This window comes from Temnothorax nylanderi, unplaced genomic scaffold, assembly GCF_030848795.1.
Source record: "Temnothorax nylanderi isolate EJ_2023f unplaced genomic scaffold, tnyl_v1.0 TNYL_tig0013_pilon, whole genome shotgun sequence".
Classification (NCBI taxonomy): domain Eukaryota; kingdom Metazoa; phylum Arthropoda; class Insecta; order Hymenoptera; family Formicidae; genus Temnothorax; species Temnothorax nylanderi.
This window is the reverse complement of record NW_027249075.1, coordinates 1,997,402-2,014,843: the sequence shown is the minus strand read 5'-3', so window position 1 is coordinate 2,014,843 and position 17,442 is coordinate 1,997,402. Positions and strand designations below refer to the sequence as shown.

The window sequence follows — 17,442 nt, the reverse complement described above, 5'->3', positions numbered from 1 at the left end:
CGATTGGCTGGAGCGTCCCTCCACACCGCGCGACAACGCTAGGGAACAAGGGAACGATGCGTGACTCGCGCGACGACCAATCGAGCGCCGGCTCTCTCGGAATCACTTGAAACGCCAGCGCGAGCGATGCGTAGTGTCATGACGTCATGACTGCTCGTGCGCACGCCCAGCGTTTTTCACCTATCCCTCTAGGTCAATGTCGGCCATCCGCGTGGGGCTTTCTGAACGCAATCGGGTGCTGGATATCCGTCATTTTCTGTCTCTCTATAAACAAAAAAAATATTGCTTTTCTTTATAATTTTAGATCGTAAAAATAAGTTGGATGCGGAATGGTGTGCGTGCCATGCTTTGTGGTTCCTGTAATCCTAATAATATGGAGGTTCCTTATACAACCGTTACTGGTCAAGTGGTGGCAGTTGAGGAATGAGGGACAAGGACAAGAGGCCGAGAAGGATCAACCGTGTCCAGATTTGATAAAAGAAAGCAACAACGAGACGTGTACCCTGTCGTGGAAAGAAAAAGGTGACGCGATAAAGAAAAGCGAATGAGGAAAGGGCCGAGTTTTTTCGCAGGGACATGCGGTTTGCTCAATCGACATGTACTTATTACTTGGACACTTACATTTTGTTGAACAATCAAAAGTTTGTAGTTTGAATATATTCTATTGACATGTCGGGGAATCGCGTAGGACGTTAATCAATCTGCATATGATTGGACTAAAAAATAAGGTAATCTCTTATTTTGATTAATTAAATTATGTAATTCTGTATGTGGTATTCTATGTCAACGTATTAGCACATATTAAATTGTATGAAGACTATTAGTTGTGTAGTTTGTGTGTAAGAAATTTTTGTTACATATACGTATGCACATATGACAGATTCATTCAACGGAACATAATTATTTCATGTATAATATAATAAATATATAACGTATATAAACTGTTATGCATTTTACTTTCATACTGCTTTAATGCTCTAATATGTAATTTGGAGCAATAGAATTTCTAGAAAATGTGCGTGTTAAAATATCAAAATGACATATTACTATTGAAGATTTATAAACATAGTTTACTTAATACTAAACACCAAGATCAATCTTCTGTTATCAACCTTCCGGCGACTGCCAAAGTTTTAACGGTCAACCTATGACATTAAATTTATGACTTATTACTTGAATGTTTTATATGTATATTCATCTACAATGTGAATTACTTTATTTAAATTTGCATTTAATTGCTATTGTCCATGTTGTACTGTCCATATGAATGGTAACTATAGAAAAAGAACAGTTCTACAATCTCTATAATTGCATTATAGAGAAATATTAATTTATGAAACATCCATAAAGATAAAGTGTAAATTTAATGTTATATCATGAGGTAATCACTGATATTTACAAAAATATCATTGAGAGAGTCGATGTTTATTATCTCTTCAATAATTTAAGAGTTTACCAATTAATAATCATGAATATTTATTCTGAACAATTCTTATAAACGCTATCTTATCGATGATTGACTAAAATCTATAGGAACTTCAAAATATTTACTCTAAAAATTATATATGATAATCTTTAGACTTGACAAATATTTTTTGAGAGGATACAAAAAGGAGATACGTCGATAGTTACCAAGTTATGGCCGTGGCACAATGCGACGATAACGATAACGAAATTTCTGACGAATTCTGTATCTATCGCCTTGTAGCCAACTAATCAGCATTCAGATTTGTGCTGAGACACGCGTTTCTAGTTTTAAAATGTTTCGAGTCTACGATATATTTGTATTTTGACGCTATCGCTATTGCTATCGCCTATCGCTATTGCCTAGCATTGTGCAACGGCTATTAGTATCAAGAGATATATCGATAATTTTATATAAAACGTTTCTTTTCTTGTTTTATTCGCTTTTCTAAGAAAATATTTCTTGCCTTTACGTAAATAAGATTAAATAAGATAAAAAAAATGTCTCTTATCCTATTGAGGTAGTAGTCGCGAGGAACGTATTTGAAAGAAGATCCTTAAACTATTTACAAGAATTATCTAGATTATTAATATTTATCATCGACTTCTATAAGTCCGACGTCATATATAAGTGTGGAACAAGGAGGGACACGTGGTTTCACAGTAGTGCCTCTAGATCCCTTTCTGTAAAAGAAAAATGTACGAAATTTACATATTTTTCAAAATTGTGAAGATGACCCTCATTAAAATATAGAACCGTGAAACAAATTGGAATGCATGATCAAGCAGCACAAGCGAATGCTATACATACCCCATCGGTGGTATTATAAGACGACGTTTTTCGCCAACTTTCATTCCAACTATTCCTTCATCCACACCGCGGGGCACATAACCCGTACCGAGTTTAAATCTGAAGCCACGTGCTCCTAAGCTGACCTTTGTTGCTTCAAACCCAAGCATGACACAATCCAAATAAATTGCGACAAATTTGCCCACTTCCGCGACTTTGCCGGTGCCAGGTTTTAGCCGTTCCACTCGTACACCACCGGACATAATCCATTTATTACTTCCTTGCTGCTCCCCTTTCTTTTTCTTCTTATCTTTCTGTTTCTCGATAGCTTCTTCACCGGTTACTTTCTTCCCTTGCTGTTTTTCATTTTTTTCTTCCCCTTGAGATGTGTCCTCTTCATTTTGCATCTTGATTTCATCATTATCGCTATCACAGCATGATGATGTTGACGTATAATCAGCAATATCACTGGAAGAGCTACTGGAATAACCATCGTAATCAGACTCGTCCTCATCCTCATCGCAATCTGAGTCGTCCGTGTCCTCATCGCAATCGGAGCTGTCCTCATTTTCATATTTGTAATTATTATCCTCAATAAGATTTCCTAAATTTTCTATATTCTGATCACAATTATCATCATTACTGCGATTCTCATTGGAGTTAGCCGACGGTTTCGTGCGCTTTGCTGCCTGGTCTTCCTGAGAATTTGCTTTTCTTTTCGACTTGGCTTTTCTTTCATTTTCTTGGTTTTCTTTTTCTGTATTTATCTTTTGTACCAGCCAGGATCCGTGTATTATTCTTTGGTATTCTACTTTCTCACGGTTCTGTTTCAAATAGTCCTTTGTGTCGTCTATAGTATTTATGTCTTCATGAATATGCGCAGGTATAACTTTCGATATCACAGCGCTGGGATCGCTTAACTTGGGATTTTTGTAATACCCAGTTAAGTGTACGTAACCTCCGCCGTTGCATGAAAGTGATATAAAAGTTCCCTTTTCCATGTGTAAGTTGAGCGGTACTTGCCACACGTTCTTCTTGTTTAAAGAGCAAAGCAGATATCTCGTTTCATTCCCACCAAAAACCACCATTACTTGTATTAGACGATCATCTGTGAAAAAAAAGAGACAATAAGGATTTTCAAGCACAATTGGCTGCGTTCAGCAGGGAAAACTGTTTTGCAACAAATTGTAAAAGTCGTGAATCTGATTTGTGTACACTTTTAATTTTGGCCGGAGCTAAGAGTATAACACTCATCAAATTCACGAAAATTTTACAACAGTTGCAAAGCTTTCTCTGCTGAACGCAGCCATTGTCGCGTGGGATACAATTCGCGATGCAAATAAAAAACATCCGATACAATACACATTTATCCTGACTTGCTGAAATCTTGGGAGTCTTTTCTATTGCCGCACTGGCTGCATCAGTTCGAGAAGTGTGCATATAGGCTGCTTTCCGATATTCACTGCCAGTACTGAAAATCTCGAGTTTACGTCACGCGCACTGTACATTTTCAACACTGACAGTAAATAAAACGCAGTCGTACATTGAAGCGTGAGAAACGTACATACGAGACTCTCACGTTTTAGTACGTGAATAATTCTTGAAGCTAGTGCAGCAATAGAAAACAAACTCGTTAATCTATTCTCTCTTGAAACGACATTAGAGAGGGGGAGGAGGAGGGGTTAAGTTTTGGGATAATACTTTTAGGCCTGCAACTCAACCGCCAAAAGCCTTCTAAAATGCGAGTAACCGGCAACGACGAGATAACCAGCTCTAACTATGAAATATCAAAAGTACATCGTGTGACAAGTAAATAAACGAAAGTTCGCTAAAGTTCGCGCGTCGGAACAATACAAAATAGCGTCTTAAACATACATAGAGTACGTTCCGATTCTTCTCGATTTTTTTTCACATCTTTGGCTTGATAAAATTTAAATTATTAGTATCGAATTTTATTCAGAAAAGTGTAAACTTTAAGAATATGCATTATAAAATAGTCAAATATATCATTAATACAGTGAAATTTGGCGTAAAGTCAAATTTTTCAATATTTTTGTTGTATTTTCTCTAATAAAACACGCCACAACTTTTTTCTGGTTAATTTTTCGACAAAACTGTTCAAATGAAAGTTGTAGAGCGTACTTTTTTACATAAGAAACACCTATAATGGTAGATACAATGCTGCCCAAATGTACGTGATATGATCTCCGTTTAGCGTTGCGTGCGTCCGTCCGTTGCGTTCGATCCTGCCAGAGCCTTAAGATATATAAATTGCAATGAATTTCCCAGTTTCCGACTTAGAGATCTTAAGTAATCTCGGAGAAACTATAACTCAAGATATTATTATTGCCTGCACAAAATTTATTTCTCGACTTTACGATACAAAAAGAAAGCACGTTGACAAACACAGCGATATAAATGAAATGCGCGTTACATTGGCAAAATTAAAACTATCTCTACAAAAACTGCCACCTGCATTTCCTACTTTTCTTCAACACTTAAAAAGATGTACGTGGCAAGTATATGTGTGGAAAAATGCTCATTTCCCAGTCATTGAAATTCTTGATCCAAAAGAGTACGGATGGCAATTAATTAATGGACAACTGATTCCCGTTTATTTTGAAGGTCCTACAAGTTTTCAATTACTACAAAAATATATATGTAACTGTAGTTCAAAAAGTTTTTCTTGCGGAACATCTATTTCATGTCCTTGCCGTGCTGCTGATTTGTCCTGCAGTCAAATTTGCAAATGTACTGGAAAATGTGGCAATAATTCAAATGACGAGAGTGAGGATGATGAATAAGTTTCTTCGCGTTAATATATTATATTAAAACATAAAAATTAAAAAAACTTCAAAAATATTAAAAAAAAACACAAAAGTAAATTAAAAAAGTACAAAAAAAGTAAAAAAAACATGCACTTTTAAAGTCCAACTCTTATCCTTCCCGTGGTATTGTGCGTAAGTAGATTTATGATTGGAACTAAAAGAGCTCTGGCAATAATTATAAAGTAATAATAATAATAATAATAATAATAATAGTGGGACACCATACGACGACCGGCTTGTCCTAATAGTAAGAATAACAATAATGGTTAGTTCATAATCATTTTACTACTTGAAAGCAAATGTATTCAAAGTTTTAGGTATAATATGGCTATGGATCGCCATAGTACGCAACAACCTCGTGCGTAATTAAAATTTCTTCACGTACGTTTAAACATCATTGTATCTACCATTATAGGTGTTTCTTATGTAAAAAAGTACGCTCTACAACTTTCATTTGAACATTTTTGTCGAAAAGTTAACCACAAAAAAGTTATGGCGTGTTTTATTAGAGAAAATATAAAAAAAATATCGAAAAATTTGACTTTTCGCCAAATTTCATTGTATTAATGATATATTTGACTATTTTATAATGCATATTGTTAAAGTTTACACTTTTCTGAATAAAATTCGATACTAATAATTTAAATTTTATCAAGCCAAAGATATGAAAAAAAATCGAGAAGAATCCTACCGTACTCTATGTTCAAGACGCTATTTTGTATTGTTCCGACGCGCGAACTTTAGCGAACTTTCGTTTATTTACTTGTCACACGATGTACTTTCGATATTTCATAGTTATTAGAGCTGGTTATCTCGTCGTTGCCGGTTCGGTAACATATTTCGGGGTGAGTTGCAGGCCTATTTCACTACTTACCAAGCGAAATAAAATAAAAAAAAATTATGCCCTCAGTGCAAGGTTTTTGGACTGTATTTGTTGTTATATTTTATTGCCGATTCTTACAGTGTTTATGCTTTTAACGGCGACAACGGCGTTAGAATTCACACCACGTGCACGCCGTTACGCGCGAACACGCATAAGATGTAAAGACGTACACGTGGTGTGACGTAATAAGATGGAAACAGAGCGGGTTTCAGGTATGCTGTTGGGATTTCACGAAAGCGTCGTAAGTTATATCTTACCGGTCTTCGAGATGTCCAGACTCGCCATGGTCACGTGGAACGGCTCTTCCACCCGCTGCGAGTACTTCTTGTGCGACTGCATTACCAATGCTGTAATACAAGTAACACGCGGAATTAGGCGTAACGTCACGAGAGCTCTTTCACGATTTTCGTCTCGACAGTCTCGACGCAGTCGACACGTGCAGCCAGATTCCTCGATTCCAAAGCGGACGGAATAGCGATCGCTGGCTGCGATATTCACGGATTTTATTAACATTTACAGAATAAATTTTTGTGTGCCTTACACCAAAGCATGTTGACTGATTATGAGCTCGTCGTGAGAATCCTTCAAGTTAAAACGGAAGACTGGCCCGGCCCAAAGAGAGAGAGAGCGAAGTTCGTCCGTCCTGGATGACTCCTACCGAACAAATGCGGTCGACCGGGTTCGAATTTCGAATACTTCGAATTTATTGCCCACGTGGTCACGTGCAGTGGAGGTGGTATCGAACGGGAAAGATTCTGCGCATGCGTGGTAGCGCCAACAACAACAGGTTTGTTCGTGTTGCTTGCGAACGTTGGAGAGAGAGAGAAAGAGAGAGAAGATTCTAAGTGCAAAAAGTGTAAGCGACACAAACAGACCTACGAATTTTACGGACATACTCTCTTGCGATTGGCGCACGCTTCTCGCTCTACCAATCGGATTCGCGTCCAAGAAGTCGATCGGCCTAGTTTACATCGATCTCTTGATACGCGTATCAAAGTATATTTGAGCTGATCAGCCAATAATGAAACTAATTTACTAGTTATTTACTATTTAATACGCGTATCAAGTGATCGGTGTAAACTAGGCTCAAGCCTAGTGAATCGATCGCTCAACCGTCGTAATGAGAAAGGACTGGCACGATCGTAGCCCAAAAATTACTAGCACCGCCGACGACAGCACGCTCTACTGCCTTTATGCATACCCTTGAACTATCATTTTTGTTTTATATATATATATATATATATATGTGTGTGTGCTTGATCTCCTTCTGCTACGCATACATATGTATTCGTGCGTGCGCCCTACATATGTTCATACATATGCACATATATGCACACACACAAACCTGACAACCGCGTTTTCTACTAAGCGTCAAACGTCAAACGTTTCTCGCGTAATCGGGATGTTGGAGACCGATTAAAGCCCTCGCTCCACAACAAAACTCGCAAAACACGGCTATTTCATGTGCGCTACTTAGCTTTCATTTCATTCGCACACATATGCATACGTATATACATATGTATGTATGTACGTATATACGTACGCCGCACCTGAATAGATCCCGCATTATATGCGCATATATTTTTGTAAGCCCCTAGCCCCTGTCCGCGCGGAATGCTTTTTATCCGCGATTGATTGAACGTCGCTGGTCGCCGCACGCCGCACGCGTCCGCACGCGCCACCGAACCGTTCGCCGGAGCCGACTCCGACCGCTCCGCCGACGTTTACCTTATACGTTGGTAAGAATGAGAGAAGCGGGGCCGTGGAAAGTGGTGGATTAGAAATTTTGCACGGCGGGGCGTCGCGCGAGGTGCGATTTGCGATTTTTGCGTGTGTGCCGTGTAAAGCCTTGTGTACACGATAGTAGAAATCGGTCCGAGTTTCGGTTTAAGCCAATCAACTTGCAGCTCTTACAGAAAAGCAGCAGTTTCATTGGCTTAAACCGAAACTCGGACCGATTTCTAGTATCGTGTACACGGTGTACACAAGGCTTTATAAACGCGCGATAGCCGTGTTGCTCCGCCGTCGCCGCCGCCGCCGCCGCCGCCGCCGACAACGACGACGACGACGACGAAAAGTCATGCCGCGCATCCACGCCGTTCGGGCCGCGCTTGGATCCGCGCAATTATGAGAAGGAGCCTGTTGTGCGCGTATCGCCCGAGAGTCCAATGCTGTTCTGAGGGGAGCGCGGCCCCCGGGCTCGTATGTACGCTTGGAACAATTTATCGTGTCCCGCGTACAGGGCTTCACGGCGATCGCCCGTGAAACGTGTCGCACGTATCATGAATGTGAGTATATTTAGTCGGCTTGACTTGCCGAATCTCAAATTAAATTTATTCGCCGAGTATCTTTGCTCCGACTGGTCGTGCGCCTGGTCGAGGAATGATTTTGCATGCCGACGGTACAATAATATCCCTGCGGTATCATTATACATTGTTGTTCGAATAATTTCATGTATATTTCTTTTATTTACTACAGTAATTATATGTAAACATATAAATATTACCTGTCAATATCAATGTGCCAGCCGTGGAAAAATTACAGGACCCAATTATGCGATAGTGATTAGTCGCAGTCCTACTCTCTCTCTCTCTCTCTCTCTCTCTCTCTCTCTCTCTCTCTCTCTCTCTCTCTTTTGTATATAAATTATTTTCAGAATATTCCCGTTCTACATTATTCTGGCAATTTGATTATGTAACTCACGTTGGACTGTTGACCCAAAATCTTGGTAAACTTGTATCTAATGACATTTCTGAAACGTAATTATATACTTTCGTATCTATTTGTGATTTGAAATGCTAATTAACATAAGGCCATTTTTGCGAGAGAACTTCTTTTCAGCTGTACTTTCTTATATTTCAATTGGTACTATACATATAGTTCAGATTTTACAAAAGTACAAAAAGTAAGGGATAGAAGAAAGAACAGAGAAACGTGTATAGGAATTTTGAAAAGTGCAGCTGAAAAACGTAATCCTTTCTATGATGTTTATAGTATATATCTTAACAAAAACTTGATTTATTTATGTATAAAAAATATATCCATTAATGAATAATTTGAGTGCAAGAAAGAGATATGCCTTCATAAATCTTTATTACTAATAATCAGCGAACTTTAGCTTAAGCTAAATAGCTTATATTAGCTTTAGCTTACCTTGATGGAATAATAATAATCTTATGTATACTTTTAAATGTTAGGTTGGTGCATACGAAAGGTCGGATTGTCGCTAATTGAAAATATTGGTATCAATATTTTGGTCATATTAATTTTACAGCACAATCTTATATACAATTAATCGTTTATCGATATAGCTATGATTATAGTTATTGTTACAGTTATTGTGCTCATAAAGCTTTAAAAAAAAACACGTGTTTAAACCTTATTTCGTTTAAATGAGCTATCTTTTTTTAAAAGAATATAATGTTTTAATTATTACTAATTCAAATATCCAACATTTTATATGCACCAACTTAATATAGTGATGAAACATGTATATCTAAAATCACTGTGTGCTGTTTTATATTTATTTCAACTTATTTATACTAATCTTTAACCCTTGGTTTTACAATTGAATGTTTGTATTACTTTTGGATATAATAATATAATTTTGACATAACATTAATTTTTATCTTTTATGTTTAAATATATGAATAAATTATATTAAATTTTATAAAATAAAGAGCTCAAGTAGGATTCTTTACAAGTTTTTTATTGATTGAATTATATGAAATAATTGTCAGCAAAGCATTGTGTGTTTTTATAATAATATTGACGTAACATATAATCTGTTTAATTCTCAACGCAGGTGGTCAGCATAGCAGAGAGGTGGTGTCGAGAAGGTGGTTGACACGCCTTCGTATATTTGAGATGATCGAGAGTGTATCGCGCAGAGCGTTGAGTGGCTCCAGTGGGAGCTACCACGTTCGTGGTGCTGAATTAGCGAGGAATCGCAGACTAAAATCTTTATCAGCCACTGTTACTTTCCTGGATGAAACGCAGCATACATTTCAATTAGATGTAAGTTCATAATATCCGTTCAAGAGGTCTAATAATTATATTCAAGTAAAAATGAATGTATGCATTATAGAAACGAGCAAAAGGACAAGTTCTATTGGACTTAGTGTTTCAACATTTAGAACTTATTGAAAAGGATTACTTTGGTTTACAATATGCCGAAAATGGAGTTAGCACAACTATTCCTACGTCTGATATGATGGTAATGTATCTTAAAAAGTTGTACAGAATTATTTACTGTATTACATATAACAATCATTTTTTTCCTTTCAATATATGTACATATAAATTTTGTCTGTAAATAATATAGTTAAAAAATATTTAATTTAAAAAGTTATTAATTTTAACAAATATTTGCAGAGATGGCTGGATCCTTCTAAACCTGTGAAAAAGCAGATAAGAAGTAAGGGTAAAGATCCTATTTCCTTAACAAAACATCTGTAATTATATGAAAACTAAATATATTTTCTAATCAACTATCTTCTCATATATTATACAGCTGCAAACATACAATGTATATTTGTTTGTTACAGGCGGACATTTCTTTTTTAAAGTAAAATTTTATGTATCCGATCCTAGTAAACTACAGGAAGAATATACCAGATATCAGTTCTATTTACAAATACGTAGAGATATTCTTCAAGGAAAACTTCAATTGCCACCCAGTACTGCTTGTTTAATTGCTAGTTATACAGTTCAGTGTAAGTGTATTTAAAGATAATACAATAATTTTAATCTTAGACTGCAAATCAATAAAATAAGTTGATACATTAAATCTATTTATTTGATGCATATACAGCTGAATTAGGAGATTATCATCCAGAGGAACATGGGCCAGGCTATCTTTCACAACTGCAATTGATACCTGGTCAAACAGAAGAAATGGAGAAGAAAATATCAGAGCTGCATAAACTGCACAAGTTTGTGTATCTTTATATCCAATGTCTTATAAATCTTGTAATTTGCTTAGATATTAAATGTATTCTTTTTTATCCATAGGGGACAATTACCAGCTGATGCAGAATTTAACTTCTTAGATCATGCCAAGCGTTTAGACATGTATGGGGTGGAATTACATAAAGCAAGGGTACGTAACTATATATTAGATCGAAAAGTATTTTTGTAAAGTAAAATAAACATAGAATGTACATAGATACTTTGCTTGTCTTACAGGATTCAACAAATAAAGAAATACAGTTAGGTGTTACATCGATTGGTCTGGTTGTATTTCAGAATGGCATAAAAATCAATGTATTTTCATGGTCAAAAATAGTTAAAATCTCTTTTAAAAGAAAGCAGTTTTTTATACAGCTTCGACGAGAACAAGTGAGTTTCATTATTTGTTAGTTAGTTTAACATGAACAAACATTTTTTTGTCACTTTTGCGAATTAACTAATTTATGTTGCAGTCTGAAAATTATGACACGTTATTGGGTTTTAATATGCAAACTTATCGCAGTTCCAAAAATTTGTGGAAAGCTTGTGTTGAGCACCATACCTTCTTTAGACTTCACAGTCCGAAAATGCGACCAAAACGGTTTCCTCTTACTTTAAGTAGTAGATTTACATATTCAGGACGTACGGAATTTCAAACGGTTGAAGATGGGAAACATAGAGCACGTGTGGAAAGAACATTTATACGGTAACTATAACAATTTGCAATAGTTGAATATTGTCAAATCTATATTCTGTAGGGATTTTTATTATCATTTTTTAAACATTTAGTTCACCTAGTAAAAAAATTGCTCATACTATTGCAACGGCACCTGTTACTGAGGACAAAGGAAAACTGACAATACCTCCTGGAAGACCTCCACGATCTTATGACAATAAGGTTCAATCCCTCGGTGCTCGTGAACCTCGTCAAGCATGGGGTGAAGGAAATCCAAGTGACGAGTTAGTTACATATGATAATAATATTTAAGATATTTTAAAATTATAATTCCTCTCCTCTTAAGTGTACATAAGTAATCAACAGATAGAAGGTTAAGTAAATGATTAAAATTTTATTTACGAAATTTATCTAAATTTGATGAAAGAAATGATAATTGTTCTGGAATGTACAACATAATTTTTTACATTATGATTTATATAACTTGTAAAATCAATTAACAGTAAAAATAACTTGCGGTTGACGTTTATTTTTATTTAGCATCTTTAGTTTCATTTATCTCCTCTTATAGTGAAGGTGGTTTTTTATCTTTGAGGGAAGAAATAACAGGAAGCTACACACAAGGTGGAGCGTTTTCTCCAGCGTTAGGATCTCGAGTGTTCAGTTATGCAGACGATGATACAACTGCGGAAAGAAATATTTACGATTTGCCAGACTATAGCGAACCTACGAGTTCACCAGCTCCACAAGTACGTGTATCGAAAATACATATAGGTCCGTATTCTGGACGCACTTTTATCGGTAAATGTGCGCTTTTTTCTGAGATGCTATAGTATGTGAACTATAACATCTCAGAAATAAATGCGCGCTTTTATCGATAAAAGAGAGTTGAGAATATGAACCATAATATCTAACAAATAAAAGTATAGATATATAATAAATATATTTTTCATTATTTTAGATATTAGAAGATGGTTTAGTAACCATATCTCTAACGCCAGACGAACAAGGTCGTTTTGGTTTTAATGTAAAAGGTGGATTAGATTTGGATATGCCAATCTTAGTATCGCGAGTAGCACCGAATACACCCGCTGATCGTTGTTACCCAAAACTGAATGAAGGAGATCAAGTACTTAATCATTTAATACATGCTTTTATCGGCATCAATAATTTGATATTTCTTTTTTATGTATCGTTAAACACAAATTTTATTTACGCAGGTTGTTTACATCAATGGAATCGATGTGAGTGGTTTATTGCATGAACGCGTAGTAAATTTAATACGGCAATCACGCGATCGTGGGTCTGGTGAACTTACTTTAACCGTCAGACCTAACGCCTTGTATAATGCATTAGCTGGTACTGACGAGACGTCCGAAGAGGAACCGCCTTATAGGTATATAACTCCAAATTATAGTTGTTTCTCCCTATGTATATTGAACTTAGCTCTAAATCTAATTTATAATGAATTGCAAGGTATGTACCTGATGCGCCTCATGCAGCTATTGGATCTGACGCACTGGCCCAGTCTATGTTACTGCTTGCGGACGGTCTAGCAAGCGGTGCTCTTATTGCGCAATATGAGCAGTTATATAGAAAAAATCCGGAACTTACGTCACTTGAATCGAAAAAGCCAGAAAATCAATCAAAAAATCGCTATCGGGATATTTCACCGTGTAAGTTAGTTTCCTCTATAACAAAAATAATTAATTATATTAATAAATTATTAAAGATATTCATCCATCTGAAATAAAGTAGCTATTGAAATAATTTGTACATATGTATTTTTTTTTTATAGATGACGTTACTCGAGTAATCTTGATGGGATCTGCGAATGGAGATTACATCAATGCCAATTATGTAAACATGGAAATACCAGGTTCAGGCATTATTAATAGGTATATTGCTACGCAGGGTCCCTTGTCTTCCACCGTTGCCGATTTTTGGCAAATGGTTTTAGAAGCGGGTAGTACACTTGTCGTTATGCTCACAACGCTAGTTGAACGTGGTCGTGCGAAATGCCACCAATACTGGCCGGGATATAATGAGACTCTCACGTTAAGGAATCTCACGCTTACATCGACCGCAGAAAATGTCGAGGATACATTTATTTTTAGAGAATTCATACTTCGCGATGTTAATGTGAGTAAAGCTTTATATTGTCACAATTTATTGTATTCCTTAGTGCATATATATAAGGTTTAATATCGGATAATATAATAATGTGCGCATTTTCACGTGGTATCTATATACGTATATACATATCTCTTTACAGACTGGAGAGGAAAGAGATATAACACATATGCAGTATTGCAGCTGGCCCGATCACGGAGTGCCTAGTGATTGGCGACAATTTACTACGTTTACAGAACGCGTTAGAGCAGCTCGTACTGGAATAGTCGAACCAGCGGTTGTGCATTGTTCTGCTGGAATAGGGCGAACCGGTGTATTAGTTTTAATGGAAACTGCATTGTGTTTAATTGAAGCTAATCAACCAGTGTATCCATTAGATATTGTACGCTCTATGAGAGATCAGAGAGCAATGATGATACAGAATGCTGTAAGTCTTATTTATTGTTACCAATTCATATCTGTTTAGATAATATAAAATATTGCTCTGTTTATTTGAATGAAATATTTTTTTCAGAGTCAATATAGATTTGTGTGTGAAGCAGTCCATAAAGCCTATAGCGAAGGGATAGCCAAGCCACTTCCCGAGTTTAGTAGATAAAAATAAAAATTCAAGATGGGCAGCATTTTGTAATTATACCATTTCTTCTCTCACATCTTGCATCAAGCATCATGCCATTAGAAAGTAGTTTTATACTTTGACAATAACGTATAATATAATATATTTAATATACCATATCCTAGTAAAAAAAAAAGCAGAGATGTTTACTCTGCGTAAAGTATATCTCTCATTTATACATAACTGACGTCCAGTTCTCATACACTATTGTAAAATTTTCATTTCTCTTTAATTTTATTATGCACAGAAGATCTATTTAGTATTTTAGTGATTTATTTCATTTCTTTATGCAAAACATTGTTTTGTACAAAATGTGATCATATTTTTTTGTCGCGAGTATTAATGCTTTATAATAATTTAAAATATTTCTATGAGACGCGTATTTAGAAAGCCTTAAAAGAATGATATGTACTATGATATATTATTACTAAATTTGTAATATAAAAATAGATTTAATTATATATATATATAACAAAAATTGTAAGATATAACATATATCTACGAAAGTTTAATCGTAGATTAAAATGGATCGTAATTAATTTAAAAATTAATATATATTTATATATATCTGCGTATATTACCTTATATTTTGTCCTCTTCAATATTGTATCTTATAGAAATATTTTAAATTCATTTTAATTAATTAATTCAATTTCAGTGTATAAGTGGAAGTTGCTATTAATTAAAAACTGCTATCATATATAATGCAAATATCTGCATATATGTTAACCAGTTAACATTAACTTATTTAGATGATTTAAAATTAATCTCTTTTTTTGTGAAAATTTGATTAAAAACTTCTAATTTTTATTATTAGATATATTGAAAAATCATGAGATCAACAAAATAATATTAATGCATAAATTAATATATTTACATTACAAATTTGAAGTACAATTATGAAAATAATGGATAAAAAGTTTAGATACAATGACATAAATAAAAGAAGTATTGCACGCGATGTAAACAAAATATATACAAATTAAATAAATTTAATATACTAGATATTTAGCTATCACGTCAACTGTCAATGGATTTGGATGAATTTGGAGATAATTTCTCTGTAACAAAAGTTCAATAGATAGACAATTATGAAGAAATCAAAAATGAAAAGACGCAACAACCGATGTTCTCGTATAATATTTACCATGCACCAATCGACTCCAAATTCGTCATAAAAGCAATCATTAACAATTGACGCAATAAAATTTTTACGATTTTTGTAATTGCGAAATTTTATCCATCCTACATAAAGAAATAATTATACAGAAGCTATTTAAAGGCACAGGGCGAAGTACAATCTTCAATATTGGCAGCTTGCAGACAAACTACAGCTATCTTGCATACATAAAGAACATGGTTGTATCCGAAATGAATCAAAAAGTTATGTAAAAGCGTGAAAGTTATTGCAGCTTCTTTTTATTATATGATATTATATATATATATATATATATATATATATATATATATATATATAAGCAGTCAAACAATTTAAAAATACTTTAAAAATCTCACTTTTTAACTAAGAACGTTTTACATTCTTTGAAAAATATGCATTGATCAAAATCTATATGTAACTGGTTTCTCTAGATAGGTACTATTCAAATTACAAGATTATAATTCTTTTCTTATTATTAAATGTTTATTATAGATGTGGGACACTGTATTATCTAATAGATATGCGATTTTATATATTATTTATTTTTTACACAGTGTAAATCAGATGGATATACTAACATACATATCTCTTTGTATGAAGCTTTCAATTTTCTAGTTAATTTCACGAATCTCACGAGCTCTTTTCAATATATTTACTGGACTCTTTAATAATGTAATACTTCATCGTATGTATTAACATCAGCATTTTATAATCTATTTTTGTATTAATACAAACTCGTATTACAATAAACATTATTAGAACAATAGTCTATAATCTTTCATGCGTGGTCAAAAGGATAGAAGTTTGTCTTTAAATTACATGAACAAATACAATAACTTTGTCTTTCTACTTCATTCGCTTGTTCTTTCTCTTTTGCGAAACTTTCCATCAACAATTGACTAATATTCTTTTTACAGTGCATGAAAGAACGGAAAAGTGAAACGTCTATCTTTATGTCAATATACTCGATATATGATAAATCTAATTTGGCAAAACTAATCAAAATTGCTGAGAATTATTTTAATATGTGAAGAAAAAATTAAGAAACGCCACTAATATATATACGTATATCATAAAATATGTACATATTAGAAAACAAAATTATCATGTATGTATATGTGTGTAAATCACCTTTCCCTCTTTGTTTTATGTTCGTCCTATAATATATTTTCACTACCTATATTTTATTATATACTATATACAAAAATTAACATTTTGTACATGTATAAATCAAACTCACACACAAACAATATAAACCAATTAAATTTATCAATATATTAAGATAAAACAAGCTGATGCTATAAAAAATTTCGAATACATTAAAGACGATAAAAGCAATGTGTAATGGATTTAATATTTATACTATTTACAGATGTACATTAAGAGTTATGTGTCACAGGTCCACTTATTATTTAACTTAAGATAATTGTACAATTGTCTGTGTAAACACGATATGCAATTCTCCAAATATTTATTAAAATATTTATATAAAATATTTTAATTAAATATATGTTATTACATCAATGTCTTTACACTTTGCAATATATTGCATTAAAATATTTTTCCAAAATTTATTCGATATATTGTGCATGTCGATTATATATAGAAATAAGTAATAAAAATACTTTGTCAATTTATTTTAGACACCATTTACATACCATAATCAGTCAAAATTTTAGACCGTAGTGCCTTGTATATATTCTCCCCGAACACAGTCATGTTAAATACGAAGTAAAATATTTGATTTATGTGTTGCTTGTGTTGTAAAATTTTACTTTCAAATATTACAAATTAACATATAAACAACCATTAATATAGTAAGTCACAAATCTTGATGGTAATAAAATTTATAGATGTCTAGTCTCGTTCATATATACTTTTGAAATATAAAATAAAACTATTATGAGATAGTCCTCTGTAAATTACTTTTTCCCCAAATTCTT

General features: G+C 34.1%; 2 protein-coding genes across 10 annotated transcripts; one reads left to right on the top strand and one right to left on the bottom strand.

The window, feature by feature from the left end:
- Positions 1-1,459: 1,459 nt before the first annotated feature.
- Positions 1,460-6,742, bottom strand: LOC139768047 (46 kDa FK506-binding nuclear protein-like). 2 transcript variants are annotated; one of them, XM_071697880.1, is made up of 4 exons: positions 6,507-6,742; positions 6,223-6,312; positions 2,276-3,362; positions 1,460-2,148 (listed from the first exon to the last, which is right to left on the bottom strand). In XM_071697880.1, the coding sequence occupies exons 1-4, from the start codon at positions 6,514-6,516 to the stop codon at positions 2,052-2,054; spliced, it is 1,284 nt and encodes a 427-aa protein (XP_071553981.1). In that variant the 5' UTR covers positions 6,517-6,742; the 3' UTR covers positions 1,460-2,051. The 2 variants fall into 2 exon arrangements, with proteins under 2 accessions (XP_071553981.1, XP_071553982.1); XM_071697881.1 differs by lacking the exons at positions 6,223-6,312; positions 6,507-6,742 and adding an exon at positions 5,957-6,194.
- Positions 6,743-7,562: 820 nt separating this feature from the next.
- Ptpmeg (protein tyrosine phosphatase Meg) lies at positions 7,563-17,409 on the top strand. 8 transcript variants are annotated; one of them, XM_071697856.1, is made up of 19 exons: positions 7,563-7,704; positions 7,931-8,253; positions 8,622-8,724; positions 9,771-9,982; positions 10,053-10,181; positions 10,340-10,388; positions 10,513-10,680; positions 10,779-10,899; positions 10,979-11,066; positions 11,153-11,305; positions 11,389-11,621; positions 11,705-11,875; positions 12,163-12,340; positions 12,553-12,720; positions 12,812-12,987; positions 13,068-13,267; positions 13,390-13,733; positions 13,867-14,151; positions 14,239-17,409. In XM_071697856.1, the coding sequence occupies exons 3-19, from the start codon at positions 8,709-8,711 to the stop codon at positions 14,320-14,322; spliced, it is 2,775 nt and encodes a 924-aa protein (XP_071553957.1). In that variant the 5' UTR covers positions 7,563-7,704; positions 7,931-8,253; positions 8,622-8,708; the 3' UTR covers positions 14,323-17,409. The 8 variants fall into 8 exon arrangements, with proteins under 8 accessions (XP_071553957.1, XP_071553958.1, XP_071553956.1 ...); XM_071697857.1 differs by having other exon boundaries at positions 7,573-7,775; positions 7,975-8,253; XM_071697855.1 differs by having other exon boundaries at positions 7,573-7,775; positions 7,882-8,253.
- The last annotated feature ends 33 nt before the right edge of the window (positions 17,410-17,442 follow it).